Source organism: Leucopleurus acutus (genome assembly GCF_964270905.1).
Source record: "Leucopleurus acutus genome assembly, chromosome: 20".
NCBI classification, from domain to species: Eukaryota; Metazoa; Chordata; class Mammalia; order Artiodactyla; family Delphinidae; genus Leucopleurus; species Leucopleurus acutus.
The window spans coordinates 27266832-27283794 of NC_139162.1; the positions used below are offsets into that span (position 1 = coordinate 27266832).

The window sequence follows — 16963 nt, forward strand, 5'->3', positions numbered from 1 at the left end:
CACCCTCCGCTGAGCCCGCTTCTGCTGGGAGATGTAACTATGGGTTTGCGTCGGTCAGCAGACAGGCAACAGCTCCCTCTCCCTCAAGGCCCCCCTGTACCAGCCTTATGGCTCAGTTTCTCAGCATGACTAGGAGCCTGAGCCCAGGGAGGGCTGTGGCACAAGCCCAGCCTGGTTGGTCCCTTCTCAGCCCTGGGGTTGACCTTGTGCCGTCCGGGGGGCCACCACAGCAGCCGGTCAGGAGGCTGCCTGCCCCTCTGGCCTGGCTCTTTGCACTCAGGAGTGAGTGCGCTGCCCTCTCGCCGTCACTTCCGTGCTCACTGAGTGTCTCCGGGTGTGCTGGGCACCTCCCGAAGAGCTGATGGAGGAGGTCCCCCCCACCCCCCGCCGACCCCTTGCGTACTGATGCAGGCGCCGTCGCTGACTCAGAGCTGTACTGGGTGGGTGAAGGGCGTGCCTGCAGGGGCCCCCTCCGCAGAAGGCCCCGCTCTCTGGTCAGGTTCACCCTCAGCTCCCCGCCTCTGCTCCGAGCCCTCCTCCCGTACTTGGCTTTGTCTCCGTCTCCTGTGCTTACTGTTTTCCCTGACCCTGAGAGACTTGCCTGTTCTCCCTCCCAGGCTGGGAGAAGTCTGCTGTCTTCCCTGCAGGCCCTCCCGAAGCCGACCCCCCGGGGGTGGAGGGCAAGGGTCCCGCTCCTGGGCAGCACGCCTCCTTAGTTCTCAGCCCCCAGTGGAGCTGGCCGGCAGGGCACAGGCACCGCGCGCCACGGGGTGGTTTGTGTCTGACCGGACGCCCTGCGGTGTCAGTGGGCCGTGCTCCTCCGCTGCCCGAGACTAGCCAGGAGATGACGAGTGCCTGACATTTCTGACAAAAGGGGTCTTTTACAGCCTTTTCCTCATCCCTCCACCCCACCCCCAGCCTGCCTCGTGGGGCAGCCGCCTCCTTCTGGGGCGCCCCTCAGAGATTCCAGACAGAGGCCAGGAGCACCCAGCGTTCCGACTGTGATGTAAGGAGAGAACAGGAACTGGGCTGCAGGCAGGTGTCAGGCAGGCATCCTGACTCCCTAGGAAACACTGGGAAACCCCACTTTCACTGCTTCGGGTCTGAGCGCCAGCGGCGTTGGGGACAAGCAAGGTCCAAGCCCACCCAGCCTGGTGCCAAGGAAGCAGCCTGCCTGGGGCACCAGCTCCGTGCAAGTGGATCTTCCTGGGGTGATTTCTGAGGGAGGGGAGGCAGGAGGGGGACCCCAACCTTTCAAAAGGAGGTAGACTCCACCTATTTCAGGGTGGGGGGAGTGCAAGAGGAATATATATTCTTTGAGACTTAAAACTTACTGCAAATCGAAAAGAATTTGTCAAACATCATTCCATAGTCCAGAGCCCTCTATTTTTTGTATTGCATATGCGATTTTGTTTTTGGATTTTTCTTTGACTTAATATGTTGAGGAGCTTTTCCCCACATCGTTTAAAACTCCTGATAAACATGAGTGTAACGACTACACAGTAGTCTATGAGTGCAGATACTGCAATCCGCCTAACCATTCCCCTAATGCTGGGCATTGAGGTTATTCCCAATTTCATGACTAAGGAATGAAAGGCTGCCTTATTCAAACTGTCCCTCACTCCCCTCCAGGGCGAAGGAACTGAGGCTCCGTGTACCAGGCTTTTAACAGAAGGGGGTATTGGAGCGGGCAGAGAAATGGCACGGGCTTTGCTGCCTGGCCTGGTCCATGCCCAGCACATTGCTAGGAAGGAATGTGCTGATGGAGCAGGTGACAGAGGTGACCTTCTCGGGTGCAGCCCTTAAGTCACCTGCTTGTCCACCAGGAGGCCTTGGGCAGCCAGGTTGTGTCTCCCAACCCCTCTCCAGGTCTTGTGTTCTTGGAATCTGCCTCCCCAGCTACGAGTGAGCAGGGCTGGTGTCACAGGCCTTCTCCTTGGAGGTGGGGTCGCGCCCATGGCCCTCCCCCAACTTGCTCAGAAAAGCAGAGGCTGATTTGTGGTCCAGCCGCCTTCTCCAGCACCAGGAGACGGTTGGCTCTGAGCTCGTGCTGCACACAGACTGTTGATGACATCTCAGCCATACGTAGTGGGGAGATTTTACACACACACCCCCAAAATCCCAATGTCTGGCCTCTCTTGAAAGGTCAGAAGTTTGATGACACTGGGCCTGTGTCCCCCCTCACCCCCCCAGTTGCAGTCCTCTGTCTCCTTCAGGTGGCTCTTGGGCATCTAGTCCTGCACTGCCCCTCACCTGCCTTACTTGGCTGGTGGCCCCTGTAGGCGATGGGCTTTGTCTCCTTATGTTTAGTAACAAGAGCCCAAAGCTTGTGCAAACCACACCTCCGTATCCCCCAGAGAGAGAGTCTGACTCTCACTGTACCTTTTCCAAGGTTCCGTGCGATCAACACAGAATGTTCTGCAAGAAAAAGCTCAGACAGGCTCTGATGAACGCTGGTGCCAAAGTCTTTGTCTGCGTTTTGGGTTATTTCCCGGGGGGAGAGTTTCCTGGAGGTGCGCTGATGTGGAACCAGGGTCTAGGCCTGCGGGGAGGGCAGGCAGCCATCCTGGGGTCCTGCTCTTTCTCGGGGCTGGTTTCCCCTCCCTGGGCTCTGGTTGAACCAGGTCACCCTTGCCTCCTGGTGGGGTGCACACCCCTTCTCTTTCTAACGGCCTCCACTGGCCATAGCTCTCCTGCAAGGCAGACTGGGAGCTGGGGTGGAGGCAGGTCCCAGATGTGCCCTGGTCACTGGCAGGCCCATCTCCACAGACAGACTCACCAGGAACCACTCAAAGTAGAAAATTCTAGGGGCTGGTCAAGGACCGATGCAGCTTTTGTAGTGCCTGGAGTTTATACACTTTGGAGGCCCTTTAGAGAATAAAGAATGTTAAATGACAAATACAGAAACAGGTTCAGGCGTGGGTCAGGGCCTGTGCAAAGGCAGGCGTCCTGAGAGTCAGCCTCCTGCGTCCCCCGGCGAGCTGCCCCTGGCGTGGGCCCAGGCTGGCACAGGGGTCACCTCGGCTGCACTCGCTCCCCGGACTCTCCTGTGAGCCCAGACTGGCTGGTCCTGTGACAGGAGAGGGTGCTGACAGCTGTCAGGACCAGGCCAGGTGCTTTGCACCTAGAGTCCCAGGGGTGGCCTGATGCTTGAACACAGGGAGGACTGGGGCTCTGGGTTTGGGCGAGAGGCCTGGGTGTGCTGGAGGAGAGAATCCAGGCTCAGCGTGCCCCGGCTTTGTGCTGGCAGGTGGAACACCTGAAGCAGAAGCTCATAAGCCAGGCCCAGGAAGTGAGCCGCCTTCGATCGGAGCTGGTGAGCCCGACCACGCCATCCTAACGGGGCGGGGCTGGGGGGGGGGGTGATGCTCCCCATGTACTTATCACCACTCACTGTGCCCACGAGGTGGTGTGACCCGTAACAGGAGGGAGGTTAATTCTTATTTGCTGATGTAAAGTAGGAGTGTGAACTCTGTGTATAAATATGACTTTCCTTGTAACTTTCACACTCAGGAAAATGCAATGAAAGGGGTGGGGTGCAGCCGGGAGCAGTTCCTGTCTCACCACCCTCCTGCATCTCTTCCTCTCCTCTGCCTTTGTCTTTATCATCTCTGGAGCCCCTCCTCTCTTCTCTCCATCCATCACTGGCCTTTCCTTCTCTTTTCTCCTTCTCTCTGTCTCCCCACCTCTCCCCTCTCCCCTGCCCCTGCACTGTCTCTGCCTCCCCGCTCCATCCTTCCCCCTGATCTGCCCTCGCCACATGCACCCCCAACCCCTGGCTCTGGCTCTCTGCAGGGAGGCACCGACTTGGAGAAGCACCGGGACCTGCTGATAGTGGAGAATGAGCGACTGAGGCAGGAGATGCGGCGCTGTGAGGCCGAGCTGCAGGATATGCGGGCCAAGCCTGCGGTGCCCTGCACAGGCTGCGAGCACAGCCAGGTGGGCCCAGGGCCAGGGCGGTCCCGGGGCGCTCGATTCCCAACGGTCACCCCACTTCCTCATGCTGAATCCTGCCCACTGGTCTCACACCTGTCCCGGCCCCCGCGGCCGTCTGTCTGCAGGAGAGCGCCCAGCTCCGCGACAAGCTGTCCCAGCTACAGCTGGAGGTGGCGGAGAACAAAGGCTTGCTGTCAGAGCTGAACCTGGAGGTGCAGCAGAAGACCGACCGGCTGGCCGAGGTGGAGCTGCGGCTCAAGGACTGCCTGGCCGAGAAGGCGCAGGAGGAGGAGCGGCTCAGCCGGCGCCTGCGCGACAGCCACGAGACCATCGCCAGCCTGCGGGCCCAGTCGCCACCCGTCAAGGTGAGCCTGGGGCCAGGCGGCCGCACCGCTTGCGGTGCCCCGCGCGCACCTGGGCCACGCCTCGACTCTGGTCCCTGGAGCCCAGGATGGGCTGGACGTAGGAGGGGCTTGTCTTGGTGAATAAGTAGGTGCGGGGGGTTGAAGGAATCCTTCCAGATCTGCTGTCACCTGGCCCCTTCCCCTTCTTGCTGTCCAGGGCCAGGCCATGTAGGCATCCAGCAACTGATGCTTGAGGTGCCCTCTGTGTGCCGGGCATGGGCGTGATGCATCGCTAGATTCTGCCCTCGTCTTTGCCCTTCTTGTCTGTTCTGGGCCCAGTCGTGGGCCACAGCCGGGCTCCAGGTGGGCTCATTAAGATGAGAAGATTCCAGGAGGCCCTTGCAGCTTTCTGGAAAGCCCAGACCTCGGGGCTCCTCTAGTTTATTCTGCAGGCCGTTGGTGACATGTTCCTGAGGGGCCCCCCAGGGTCCCAGGGTAAGGTCAAGGCACCTACGCACCTCCATGCACCCACCCCTCCCTCCCCTCACAGTATGTCATGAAGACGGTGGAGGTGGAGTCGTCCAAGACCAAGCAGGCCCTCAGTGAGTCCCAGGCCCGGAACCAGCACCTGCAGGAGCAGGTGGCCATGCAGAGGCAGGTGCTGAAGGAGATGGAGCAGCAGCTGCAGAGCTCGCATCAGCTGACCGCACAGCTCCGGGCGCAGGTGTGCACGTCTATCGGGGCAGCATGTGCACGCCGGGCCCCGACGCCAGAGACCGGCCTTTGGCACAGTGCAGCGGCTGAGCACTTGGGGTTCGACAGACCTGGGTTTCAGTCCCTCCTCTCCCCACTGGCCGTGTGACCAAGGGCAGGTTTCTGTTTCCTCATCTGTAAAATGATCTGATCACAGAACGCACCTCCCAGTGGGGCTTGACCTATTCACAAGGTTCGCTCAGGGCCCGGCACACAGGCTCTTGGAAGGGTGCTCTAGTCGGTGTCATAACAGATGCTTTCCCCTGCTCTCCTGGGACCTGTGGCTTGTGACCTGTGTTGTGTGCCGGGACCCAGGTTGGTGCTGGGCTGATGCCGGGAAGTAGCTGCACGGAGCTCCCAGCCCTTTCAGGGAGAGCGACGGCCACCCTACCCCACCTGTGTGTGTGTTCACGTGTGCAAGGTGTGAGGGGCGGGGCTTCTTTCTCTGCATGGCGCATGGCACTAAGCTTCTGGCCCTGGCTGCAGATCACCATGTACGAGTCGGAGTTGGAGCGGGCACACGGGCAGATGCTGGAGGAGATGCAGTCCCTGGAGGAGGACAAGAACCGGGCCATCGAGGAGGCCTTTGCCAGAGCCCAGGTGGAGATGAAGGCTGTGCACGAGAACCTGGCAGGTGAGCCGTGCAGCCGGGCTCTAGCCTGCCCCACGCCACAGCCCTTCACCCCGTCTGCCTCTCACCCCTTGTGTCTCCATAGGTGTCCGGACCAACCTGCTGACGCTGCAGCCAGCACTTCGGACCCTGACCAACGACTACAATGGGCTCAAGCGTCAGGTACGCGGCTTCCCGCTGCTGCTGCAGGAGGCCCTCAAGAGTGTCAAGGCCGAGGTGAGTGCAGGCCATGGCGGGGCGGGGCTGGGAGAGGCCTTGGAGCCCCTGGGCAGATGCAGCAGCCACCTAGCGCACCCTTCCCAAACCCAAAGCCCCCAGATGGCAGCTCCTGTCCCACACACACACTGCTGTCCCCAGACCATTTGAAAAACAGTCTGGTCAAGAGCAGGTATTCGGGTGTAAACCAAACATGTCACATATATCTTTGTATCTCATATGTGCTATGCATATCTTTATATCTCAAACATGCTACACGTATCCTTAGATCTGTTAGGTTTAATTTAATTTTTTAAGCTGTACTTGTGCAGTATGAGAATAGCCAATGTCTCTTAAGTGCCTCCTACGTGCTGAGCCTTTTATAGCCGTCAGCTCCTTGAATCTGTATGACAGCTCTGCAGGGTAGAGAGACATGTATTTTGGGAATCAAAAATAGTTCTCCTTTAAAAAATTATGTCAATAATACATGGACACGTTGGAAGTACCCACCTCCCAGAAGGGCATTCAGATGAAAAGGAAAGGCTTCTCTCTGCCACCCAGCCTGCTCCCCAAAGGAGGCCTGTCTCCCAGCATTTCCCCCAAAGGGTGTTCTGAGCATGCTGAAAACTGTTGACATATATGTACATGGACACGCACTTCCCTTTCACCCAATAAAGGGGAGCAGGTGTATGTGTGGCTTGCATCTTGTTTCTTTTCCTTATGAAATGTAACTTGGAGATGTTTACCTACCAGCTCCTACAAATCCACGAGTTAGATGTTGTTATCCCCATTTTACAGATGAGAAGATTGAGGCTTGAATACATTGAGCCAGTTGCTTCTGGTCCCCCAGGTCCTCAGGGCAGAGCTGGGATTTGGGTCCAGCTGAATCATGTAGTCAAGTGCTGGTGCTGTGGAGTGAGGGCTGAGTCCCGGCTCTTTACTCATCTGCAGGGCAACCTTGAGATTGGCTTAGCCTCTCTAGGGCTCAGTTTCTTCCTCTGTAAAATGGGCCTGTTCGCAGTACCTACCCAGAGGGGTTATTGGGAAGATGTGACGTGTGACAGCGCATGTCAGGTACTTAGTCCAGGGCAGGAGGCAGTGAGCAGATTGTTGGGGGGAGGGGGAGAGGGCAAGCAAAGCGGGTGGAGCTGGGCCCCTGATGGTGCTGTGCACCCCCCACTAGATCGGCCAGGCCATCGACGAGGTCAACAGCAACAACCAGGAGCTGCTGCGCAAGTACCGCCGGGAGCTGCAGCTGCGCAAGAAGTGCCACAATGAGCTCGTGCGGCTGAAAGGTGACCGCTGGGCGGGCTCGGGGGGCGCCTAGCGGAGGGAGCCCTGACCTGCCTCGGAAGTGATCCTGTCCTTCCCCATGGCCCCCAGCACCACTCCCTGGAGCTGTGCCCTGTCATCGGGGAGCTATTGTAATTCCCTCTTTGTAGATAAGGAAACCGAGGCACAGAGACGTCACAGGGAATTTGCTCAAAACTGCATGGCTAGTGAATGGTCCACCTTGGATCTGTTCAACTCTGAAACCTTTGCCCAATGCCTATGGCAGGCTACCAGGTGGCGGAGGGGTAGGGTATTGAAGCATTGGGTGGTGGGTGGCTAGAATGCCACTTATTCTGATCTAGGGCCTGGTCAAGCTTGAGACACCACCCATTCACGGCACAAAGGTCTAGGGAGCACCTGCTCTGTGCCAAGTGCCGTTCCAGACAATGAGGATGTGGCTTTGGGCGCCACAGAACCTGTCCCTGCCTTCATGGTGGTTACTTCAGCAGGGGGTGAGCAGACAGTGATCATTAATCACTCAGAAAACCCCATCACTACCCCTTTACCCAGGCTGGGGAGGGGCTCTGAGAGCCCCTGGGTATCTGACAGTTGAGGGTGTCCAGGGGGCTTCCCGTAGGAGATAAAACCAGGCCTGAGACCTGGATTGTGAGGTGGAGTGGACAGGTGAAGGGAAGGTGGGGCCGTGCTAGATGTGATGGGGAGTTTTCTCTTCATTCCAGGAACTCTGGGATCCCACCCAAAGGCTTGAAGCAAGGGGGTGGCATGATCAGATCTGTGCGTCAGACACCCCTGGGGCTGCCCTGTTGCCTGTGCCCATCTCCTGCTTGGTCCTTTCTGCCCATCTGATTCCCAAGCCCTGTCCTGGCATTCACTGTGCCCTTCTAGAGTGATAGAATAAGCCCCTTGGCTTGCTGGGATCCAATCCCCTTGTTGTGTACGTGAGGAAACTGAAGTCCAGGTGTATAAAGAGTTGTCCATTTTGGTGTCCCACCCAAACTGGGTGCAGTGTCTGAGCCCCACCACTGCCCTTTCCTCCAGGTCCCCAAGGTGAGGCTCCTACTGTCAACTGGTTTGCTCAGCAAGAAAATGTATTGATACGTTAATTCATACTATAGCGTGAGTGACTGATCAAATCTTTGTGGGCCACCTTGCCCTTGGGGGCCTTACTTAGAAGGCAGGGGGCTCTTGAGCCACTAGCCGGCTCCAGATGCCAACGGACACCAGTGTGGAGGCAGTCTGGTCTTGACCTGGTCTGTACCCTTCTCTCTTCCGCCACCCAATCCAGGGAACATCCGGGTGATTGCCCGTGTCCGGCCAGTCACCAAAGAGGATGGGGAAGGACCTGAGGCGACCAATGCTGTGACCTTTGATCCCGACGACGACTCCATCATTCACTTGCTGCACAAAGGAAAGCCCGTCTCCTTTGAGCTGGACAAAGTCTTCTCCCCGAAAGCCTCACAGCAGGACGTGAGTGTGGCCCTTCGGGGAGAGGGACAGAGAACAGTGGAGGGAGGGGGAGACAGACTCACCTCACCTGTAGAGGGAGAGATGTTGGGAGCTGGACAAAAATAAGTATAAAGGAGGGCAGACAGGATGGAGAAGCCCAGTGCCCCACGGTCCCTCTCTTTTCACCTCTGGAGGAGAGAAGAGGGTGGGAAGGTAAACTGGGAGCTTTGGAAGCCTCTGCTAAGAAGGGCAGATCCGTACATAGCCTAGGGCACCCACGTGGCCCCACCCATCCACAGCCACACCCACTCTCAGGCTCATCCCACCCATGTGACCCCTCCTACTCTCATAGCCACACCCACTCACATGGCCTCTCCCACTCACATGGTTCCTCTCCCATACTCAGCCACATGCACTCTCACAGCCCCACCCAGTCATGGGGCCCCGCCCATCCACAGGACCCTGGCTTGCATGGAGGCAGGCCCCTCCAGCCAGGAGCACCTCCTCTAGCAGTCCCATGGGTCTTCCTAGGGACTCCCATGCTGCCGCCCAGGCCTCAGGGAGGAGCCCTCAGCCTGTGGGAGCCACGTGTTTTCAGCATCCACTCTTCCCTCATCTCTGCCAGGGCCAACCTGGGAGGCCTGTTTTGCCTGTGCCCTCCGGTCCCCATGCTGGGCTTTATCTTTGCCCCCGTCCTTTGTTGCTGGTTGGCAGGCAGGCAGGCCAGCCGGCCCGTGGAGGTGCCAGGCACATGCTTTCTCGGCCTTCGTTTGCTGACCCACCTTGAGAGGGGGAGAAGCTGGGGGAGGGCTCCTGAGTTCCTGGGCTGGGCGGCCCCTTCCTCAGGTGCTGGTGGGCAGTAATTACTGCCCTGACTTCCCTTCAGTCTTTCGGCAATGAGGCTGCCCACTAACGCCTAGTGTAAGTGACTTATTAGTCACAGATTCCTCCACAGTGAGCTGGTTGCCCACGATGACAGGTGCCGTATTAGGGGAGGGGAGCAGTCAGGGGGAGGTGGCTGGTGGGGGCCCCTGGACCCACTCTCCATCCCACGTCCCCTCTGCAGGTGTTCCAGGAGGTGCAGGCCCTGATCACCTCCTGCATCGACGGCTTCAACGTCTGCATCTTCGCCTATGGCCAGACGGGTGCTGGCAAGACATACACGATGGAGGTGGGTACCTGCTGGATGGGGCGGGGATCCAGAGTGAACCCCAACCCCTTGCTGCCATTGATGGGGGCTCCCCTCATTGGTGTCGAGGTTCTGCGTGGGGTGTGTTTTGCCTCACTTGGTCTTCATAACCACCTTGGAGCAGAGGCCATAGTTATCCACGTTAGCCCCGAGGCACCAGGCCTGTGGAGGGGGCGCCTTGCCCAAGCACACCTGCATGGTCCCGGTAGGTATGGGGGAGGGGAGGGTGTGCTGACGACAGCCTCTGGCCTCGGACGGGTCTCGGCCTGGGCCCAGAGTCCAGGGAAGATTGCTGTGACGTCTCTCAGGATTGGCTTTCATTTCACCCACACACATTTATTGGGCTCCTGTCGTAGGGCTGCCATGCTGGGCCCTGGGAGTGTCAGGATGAATGAGGGGGGGATCTTGGCCCTCAAGGAGATACCCGGGCAGTGGGAGAGACTGGCCAGTGAAGAGACTGGCCAGACTTGTTGTGGGGCGCCTAGCTCTTTTTTTAATATTTATTTATTTATTTGGTCCTGTCAGGTCTTAGTTGCAGCAGGTGGGCTCCTTAGTCGTGACACGTGTGCTCCTTAGTTGCGGCTCACCAGCTCCTTAATTGTGGCGTGTGAAAAAGTTGTGATGTGCGTGTGGGATCTATTTCCCTGACCAGGGATCGAACCCGGGCCCCCTGCACTGGGAGCGTGCAGTCTTAGCCACTGCGCCACCAGGGAAGTCCTGGGTGTCCAGCTCTTAGCTGTAGCTCCTAGGGCGTCATCTCCCTGCCTGTGCCATGCCCCCCTCTATGGGATGTGGCTGGGAGTAGGGGGGTTGAGAGGAGGAAGAAACTTGACTGTAGATAAAAATGGAGCCATTTCCCTGGCTCTTAAGGGGGGTATTGTGGGATTCTCCAGGTAGGGGAGGGGGGCGGGTCTCCTGCTGTCCCAACAATGGGCGCCAGAGGGCCCTGCTGGCCCAGGCTGTTAGGCACCTTTGGGAAGGCTGTCATGGTGGTCCTTTCTCCCCCAATCTGGACCTTCTTTTCCCTCGGTTCTGGGATTGGCAAGACTGGTTAGTGGGGGGCAGGCCACGCGAGATGGGGAGGTGAAGGGCAAGGGGTGCGTGCAGCACCTTCTAGGCTCCCAGCTCTGTCTTGGGTGCTCAGAGTTGACCACCCGGGGCCTCCATCCTCCAACACATCCCTGCTGAGGCCCACTGTGCATCAGGCACCGTGCCTGGGGCACAGCCGTGGCCAGGGTGCCTGACCCCACGGAGCCAGCCCACCAGTGGGGAGACAGCAGTGCACACGGCAAATCAGGATGTGTCCTGTCAGGTGCTAGGGAGGAAACTTCGGCCAGGTATGAGGAACCAACAGTGAGGGGGGGATCGGGCATTTGGAGGGAGAGGAAGCCTCCCTGAGGAGGTGACTTTGGTGCAGACACCTAAGCCAGTCACGGAGAGGAGAATGGGGACGAGCACTCAGGGCAGAGGGAACAGCAGGGCTGGGACCACGAGTCCGGAGCGTGCTGGGGAGGATACTGAGGCCCGGCAAGGAGGCCCCGGTGGCAGAAGTGAAGTGAGGGTGGGAGGTGCCATGATAAGGGAGGCCCAGGTGAGGACTCCAGATTTCTTTCTAGAAAGGCCGGCCAGCCCATCCGGCCCCAGTTCACTTGCCAGCTCTGCCTGTGCCTCCCCCGCATCACCCACAGAGCCTGGCTCTCGGCCTACCTGACAATGAGCCCCTCATTGTCATACATTCATACGTGTCATACAATCGTACATTCCCGGTGCCCCCTCCCAGGTGGCCCACCACGGCCAGGTATCCATCAGCAGCCCCTGTATGCAGGCCCAATCCTGGCAGGGTGGGGCCGTTTTAAAGGCGGGGAAACTGAGGCCCAAGGAGGTGAAGTTGCTTGTAGCTGGTGGAGGGCGTTTTTGGGGGCAGACCGGCACGCAGGTGGGGAGCTTCAGTCAGGGAGGCTGGCCTGTGAGGGGTAGCCAGAGCAGGTGGGGCCCAGGTTCCACGTGAGCATCTGCACGGGCCAGCCCACGCGGTGGGAGGAGGCCTGGCTCACCGGGGCCTTGATTTTGCCTGCAGGGGACCCTCGAGAACCCAGGCATCAACCAGCGGGCTCTGCAGCTGCTCTTCTCCGAGGTGCAGGAGAAGGCGTCTGACTGGGAGTACACCATCACCGTCAGCGCGGCTGAGATCTACAATGAGGTCCTCAGGTGAGGAGCCCTCAGGCGGAAGGCCCTCGAGTGGGAGCCCCTCAGGTGGGAGCCCTTAGGTGGGAGCTGAATGTACGTCCTGCTCAGCCCAGGGGATTCACTGGTCCCAGGCCCCTCTCCCGCGCTAGCAGGCAGGAGGAGGAGGGCTGTCTGAGCCCACCTGGGATACCCAGACAAAGGCACTCCTTTTCCCCTTGAAGTGTCCTCACCCTACCTGCAGGCTGCACCAGGTGGTGTAGAGTGAGAGTGGGGTCTTGGGAGGACCTGCCCAACAGGGGCTCAGTGCATTGTGGGGGCAGGAGTAGCAGCACCCCAGGACTTTGGGGGAACGTTCCATCTCTGCCCTTCAGCAGACTGAGCGCAGAGCCCTATGGTCCAGGAAGGCTTCCAGAAGTGTGATGGCTGGGGGAACGTTCCAGGCTGGGGGTGGGTGCAGTGCAAGCAGAGGGCAGACTGCGAGGAGGGAGTGACCGTCCTTCCTGCTCTCAGGGACCTGCTGGGGCAGGAGCCCCAGGAGAAACTGGAGATCCGCCTGTGTCCTGACGGCAGCGGGCAGCTGTACGTGCCAGGGCTGACGGAGTTCCAGGTGCAGAGCGTGGAGGACATCAACAAGGTGTGGGGCTGCGGGGGCCGGGGGTGGGGAAAGGCTGGGGAGACCCTGCCCACAGCAGAGCTGCCCCGGAGGACAGGATGGGGGTCGGATGCAGGTTCTGCCAGGTCCCCAGGCCTCTCTGAGCCTGTTTCCTCCCTTGGACGAGGCAAAGGGTGCCGCCCCCTCACAGGGGTACTCGGGGACGGTTGGTCCTGAAGACCCCACTCCAAACCCTGTGCCTCACTCTGCCCTCCCCGGGCCCCAGGTGTTCGAGTTCGGCCACACCAACCGCACCACGGAGTTCACCAACCTGAACGAGCACAGCTCGCGCTCGCATGCCCTGCTTATTGTGACGGTGCACGGCGTGGACGGCAGCACCGGTCTCCGCACCACGGGTGAGTGAGGGCCCCAGCCACCTGGCCTGAGCCCCCCCCCCCCGGTCCCCCTCCCGGCCTTTCCCGGGGCAGCCTTGACCTGCCCAGCACCCTCCCCGCAGGGAAGCTGAACCTGGTGGACTTGGCCGGCTCAGAGCGCGTGGGCAAGTCGGGGGCTGAGGGCAGCCGCCTGCGGGAGGCACAGCACATCAACAAGTCGCTGTCGGCCCTGGGGGACGTCATTGCTGCCCTGCGTTCCCGCCAGGGCCACGTGCCCTTCCGCAACTCCAAGCTCACCTACCTGCTGCAGGACTCGCTCAGCGGGGACAGCAAGACCCTCATGGTGGTGCAGGTGAGGGGCCCAGGCGGGTCGGATGGCATGACCATTAGCGTGTAGGGGCTTAACCAGCTCCAAGAACAGGGACCCCCCCACCTTCCCCGGCGGCCCAGGTACCCTCCCAGGCTGTGCAGGGAAGAGCCTCCGGTCATCAGCAGCTCCGAAGTCAGTGACACGTGGCTCCCATCCCCCGCAGCCTCCCCACAGACCTGGCCACATGCACCGTGTGCCTGGCAAGTTCCTCCGTTTCTGCCACCGTGGTTGCCCTCCTGCTCCCCTCCCTCTCAGTCTTGTCCAGGGAGCCTTCTAGAGTCCCCTGGTTGTGGGCTCCCTTTGGTGCTCCTTCCAGTTCTGCGACGGCAGCTGCCCAGCTGGGTGGGGAGTGAGCTCTCATGTCCCCTAGGTGTCCCCCGTGGAGAAGAACACCAGTGAGACGCTCTATTCCCTCAAGTTTGCTGAGAGGGTGCGCTCCGTGGAGCTAGGCCCCGGGTCCCGCAGGGCAGAGCTCGTGTCCTGGTCCAGCCAGGAGCATCTAGAGGTATGGGGACCACCACAGGCCTGCCTCAGGCCAGTACTGGGTCATAGACATCCCGGTCATGGGCAGGAGGGAGGGTTTGGAGGGGAGGACAGTGTGGAATGGTGGAGGAGGGGAAGATACCAGAGGGGGTGGAGCCAGAACTTGAACCCAAACCCAGTAGCCTCTTTAGTCCAGGTGTTCTTTCTCGGCCTCAGAGGTACCTGTGGGGGTCATCAGCTGGTGGGAGGTGGGACGGGGGCGGGTGCAGGCTGGCACACAGGCGCTCAGTAGTAACTAGTTCACTTCTTTACGTATGTCTCACACCCTCCCCCCCCACGGTTATTGTACCATCATCATGTCCATCTTGCAGATGAGGAAACGTTTCAGGTGGCTGGGGAGGGGAAACGTGTGGGGTAGGGGGCAGACCCAGGGCAGCAGGCCCCGCCCACCTGCCCTTCTCTGCCCACAGTGGGAGCCAGCTTGCCAGACGCCACAGCCCTCAGCACGAGCCCACTCGGCCCCTGGCTCTGGGACCACTAGCCGCCCAGGGTCCATCAGGAGGAAGCTGCAGCCCTCGGGTGAGTTTTTAGGGAGTGGGCCAGGCTTTCCTTATCTGAATGGGCTTTTTCTTTTCTTTCCTTTTTTTTTTTTAAGTTTATAAAACTTCTCCAGAACCTGTTTCACAACCTTCCCTGGCCCTGGGAAGTAGCCAGGGCAGACAGTGCTGGGTCCAGCCCTTCGGGCTCCTAGCAGGGCTGCTGACATGAGGCCCAGGACACAATCCTCTGATCCTCTGAGGCTGGGCCGGTTGGGCTCATGCACGATACACCGTCCAAGGCAGGCCTTGGCTCCCGGGGGGTAGAAAGGACAAGGCTCACCTGTCCCAGATGAGGAGTGAGCCAGGCCACAGGACTAGAATACGGGGCTCCAGCCTCCAGCTTGGCCCACTCACAGAAGGGCCTGGTGAGTGTTTGAGTCTAAAGGGAGAGGGGGGCAGCAGGGTCCCGGGGGGTCCTGGCCCAAGGCGGGCCCACCGGTGAGATACCTGTTGCTTTGATTTCAGCCTGACGGCTGGGGCTGCAAAGTCTCCAGGTGAGTGTCGGGCCCGCAGCCCAGGGCTGCCCGCCCAGCCGCCTGGCCGCCTCGGGTTGCAGGGCTGTGCCGGGAAGCTGGCTGCTCAGGGCGGGGTCTGGGGTCTGCTGCCTGCTGCCTGTGTGCTTCTGCAGCTCCCTCCTGCTCTGGGACAGAGGCTGACAGTCCTGGTGCTGACGAACCCTCCCCCTCCTGCAGGGAAGTCGAGGCCGTTGCCTGTGTGATGGACATGCCCACTCTGCCGGACGAGGGACTGGGTCCTGATGCCTGCCTGGCCTGTTCCTGCTGCAGCGCCTGGAGCCCACAAGGCAGAGGCCAGAGTGGAGGCTCCTCGTTCGCCCGTCTCCCCTCAGAGATAAGAAACACGCTCAGAAGGAAAGGGTGTCTCGGCTGTGGCTCTGGGCGCAGGTGGCATGGGCTGGCCCAGCCCTCCCCACCCTGCAGGGCCCCTCCCTAGTGGGTGGGCTGAGGAGCCCCCAGAAGGCACAGGAACGGTGGGAACTGGGCGGTTGGTGGGCGGCCCTGCGCCACTCTTCCCTGGCTCCCAGGGAGGAGAGTGTCTCACTGGGCGTGTATATAGTGTTCCTAGGTGTACACAGGAGCACGGCCCTCGCCGCCGCGGGCCGGGCTGTATTTATGGCCGGCAGGAGGCCAGTGGGTGGGGATCTTGCTGCTCCCCCTCATGTGCCTGGCACCAGGCTATCGCCTTGCCCACTGGCCTCTTGACATTTTCCTCCCTCTGAAATCCTATTTAAGAACTTTTGGAAGCTTAGGCATTTTTACTTATTAAAATAACCTTTTTACACAAGCATCGTCTGGAAGAGTTGGTCTCGTGAACCTCCAGTCAGGTCGCAGGGGGCAAGCAGGGCACTGGCACGTGCCATTGGCTCCCCACTGCTGGCTGGTCACCAAGTCAGGATCATGTTTTTCTGAACATTCCTGACTAGGAGGGGCCCCCTCCCCCCACCCTTATCATGACTGTGACCCATACAACAGTGCTGTCACCTCCATCTTATAGATGGGAAACTCAAGCTCTCCACAGGCTTGCCAAAAACCCAGCCGGAGTGGGCCCCACTCCACCGCCTGCCCTGGCCTTGCCCCCTTAAGTGAACTGGCCACAGGTAAGTGCTGCACCCCTCCTCCCTCTGCCTCTGCGGACAGCACCCCACCCACCAGGGCAGTGCCACCACGGGGGTTGTGCTGTCCTGCACCCGGTCCCAACCTTGGGAAAACATGGGCAGGGCTCAGTGAGGCCCTCCCACCAAACTGGGGTGGCATCTGCCTCAGGAGCATAAGGGACGACCACTGGGTCAGGGGAGCTGTTCCGGCCAGCCAGCACTGGGGGCTCCTGCAGGGAGTGAAAGCTGTTTGGAGGACGGGGCAGCTGCCCTTCCGGTCCTATCCCTGGAGGCCTCCTGGAGGGATGCGGGAGGGTGGTGGGCCCTGGGTCAGCCTAGCGGTGGCCATACCTGCAAGGCTGGGGTCCTGGCCCCCTGCAGTGTACACCTGCTGGCCCTGGAGGCATCCACGGGACAGTGGGAGTGTGGCTGAGACAGGGGATGAGCTGATGAGCCCACTCCTCACCTGTTTCTCCTAGCCGTGAAAGGGGGAGTTGCTGGGTCCCTCTTCTCCCCAGAACAAGTCTGAACTTACCCCTTCCCGCCGGCCCATCGCTCTGCTGCCCCCTGCTGGCCACGCTGCCTGGTGCACCGCCTCTGGGTCTTGGAGAAGGCGTGGTCTCATCTCTGAAGAGCCAGGCAGGCAATATGGGGCCCCGGAGAGCCTTGTGGCCAGAGGCTGCACCTCCCAGCAAGGAAAGCAGGGAATAGTTACAAATTTAATAAAATTCACTTTATAAATTACAGCAGCAGCCCCAGGGCTCGGTTCGCTGCCCCAGGAAGCAGGAGTCGGACAAAGCTGGGCAGCTGTTGCTGGAGAGAAGTTGTCAGAGTTTAGGGCTGCGGAGGTGGCCAATGGGCCAGCGCCACCGCCTCTAGGATGACCGCAGGCAGCAGTGGGGGCCGGGCAGAGGCTCATGGGCCGGTGGGCGCACAGG

The 16963-nt window shown here is 60.1% G+C and overlaps 1 protein-coding gene across 4 annotated transcripts in view; it reads left to right on the forward strand.

The window, feature by feature from the left end:
* The window catches only part of KIFC3 (kinesin family member C3), a gene marked incomplete at its 5' end in the record, with an annotated part of 35481 nt that extends 19830 nt beyond the window's left edge, over positions 1–15651 (forward strand). For 3 of the 4 annotated variants that reach the window (XM_082863585.1, XM_082863582.1, XM_082863584.1), the window contains 15 exons: positions 3251–3316; positions 3796–3939; positions 4062–4301; positions 4831–5004; positions 5520–5667; positions 5750–5880; positions 7043–7154; positions 8438–8619; positions 9665–9769; positions 11865–11995; positions 12485–12608; positions 12853–12982; positions 13084–13313; positions 13702–13836; positions 14285–14720. In XM_082863585.1, coding sequence (XP_082719711.1) covers positions 3251–3316; positions 3796–3939; positions 4062–4301; positions 4831–5004; positions 5520–5667; positions 5750–5880; positions 7043–7154; positions 8438–8619; positions 9665–9769; positions 11865–11995; positions 12485–12608; positions 12853–12982; positions 13084–13313; positions 13702–13836; positions 14285–14476 — 2244 coding nt within the window. In that variant the 3' untranslated portion in view covers positions 14477–14720. Of the gene's footprint in view, positions 1–3250; positions 3317–3795; positions 3940–4061; positions 4302–4830; positions 5005–5519; positions 5668–5749; positions 5881–7042; positions 7155–8437; positions 8620–9664; positions 9770–11864; positions 11996–12484; positions 12609–12852; positions 12983–13083; positions 13314–13701; positions 13837–14284; positions 14721–14878; positions 14908–15105 lie in introns of those variants that run through there. The other variant, XM_082863583.1, reaches the window with a different exon arrangement.
* Positions 15652–16963: the final 1312 nt, after the last annotated feature.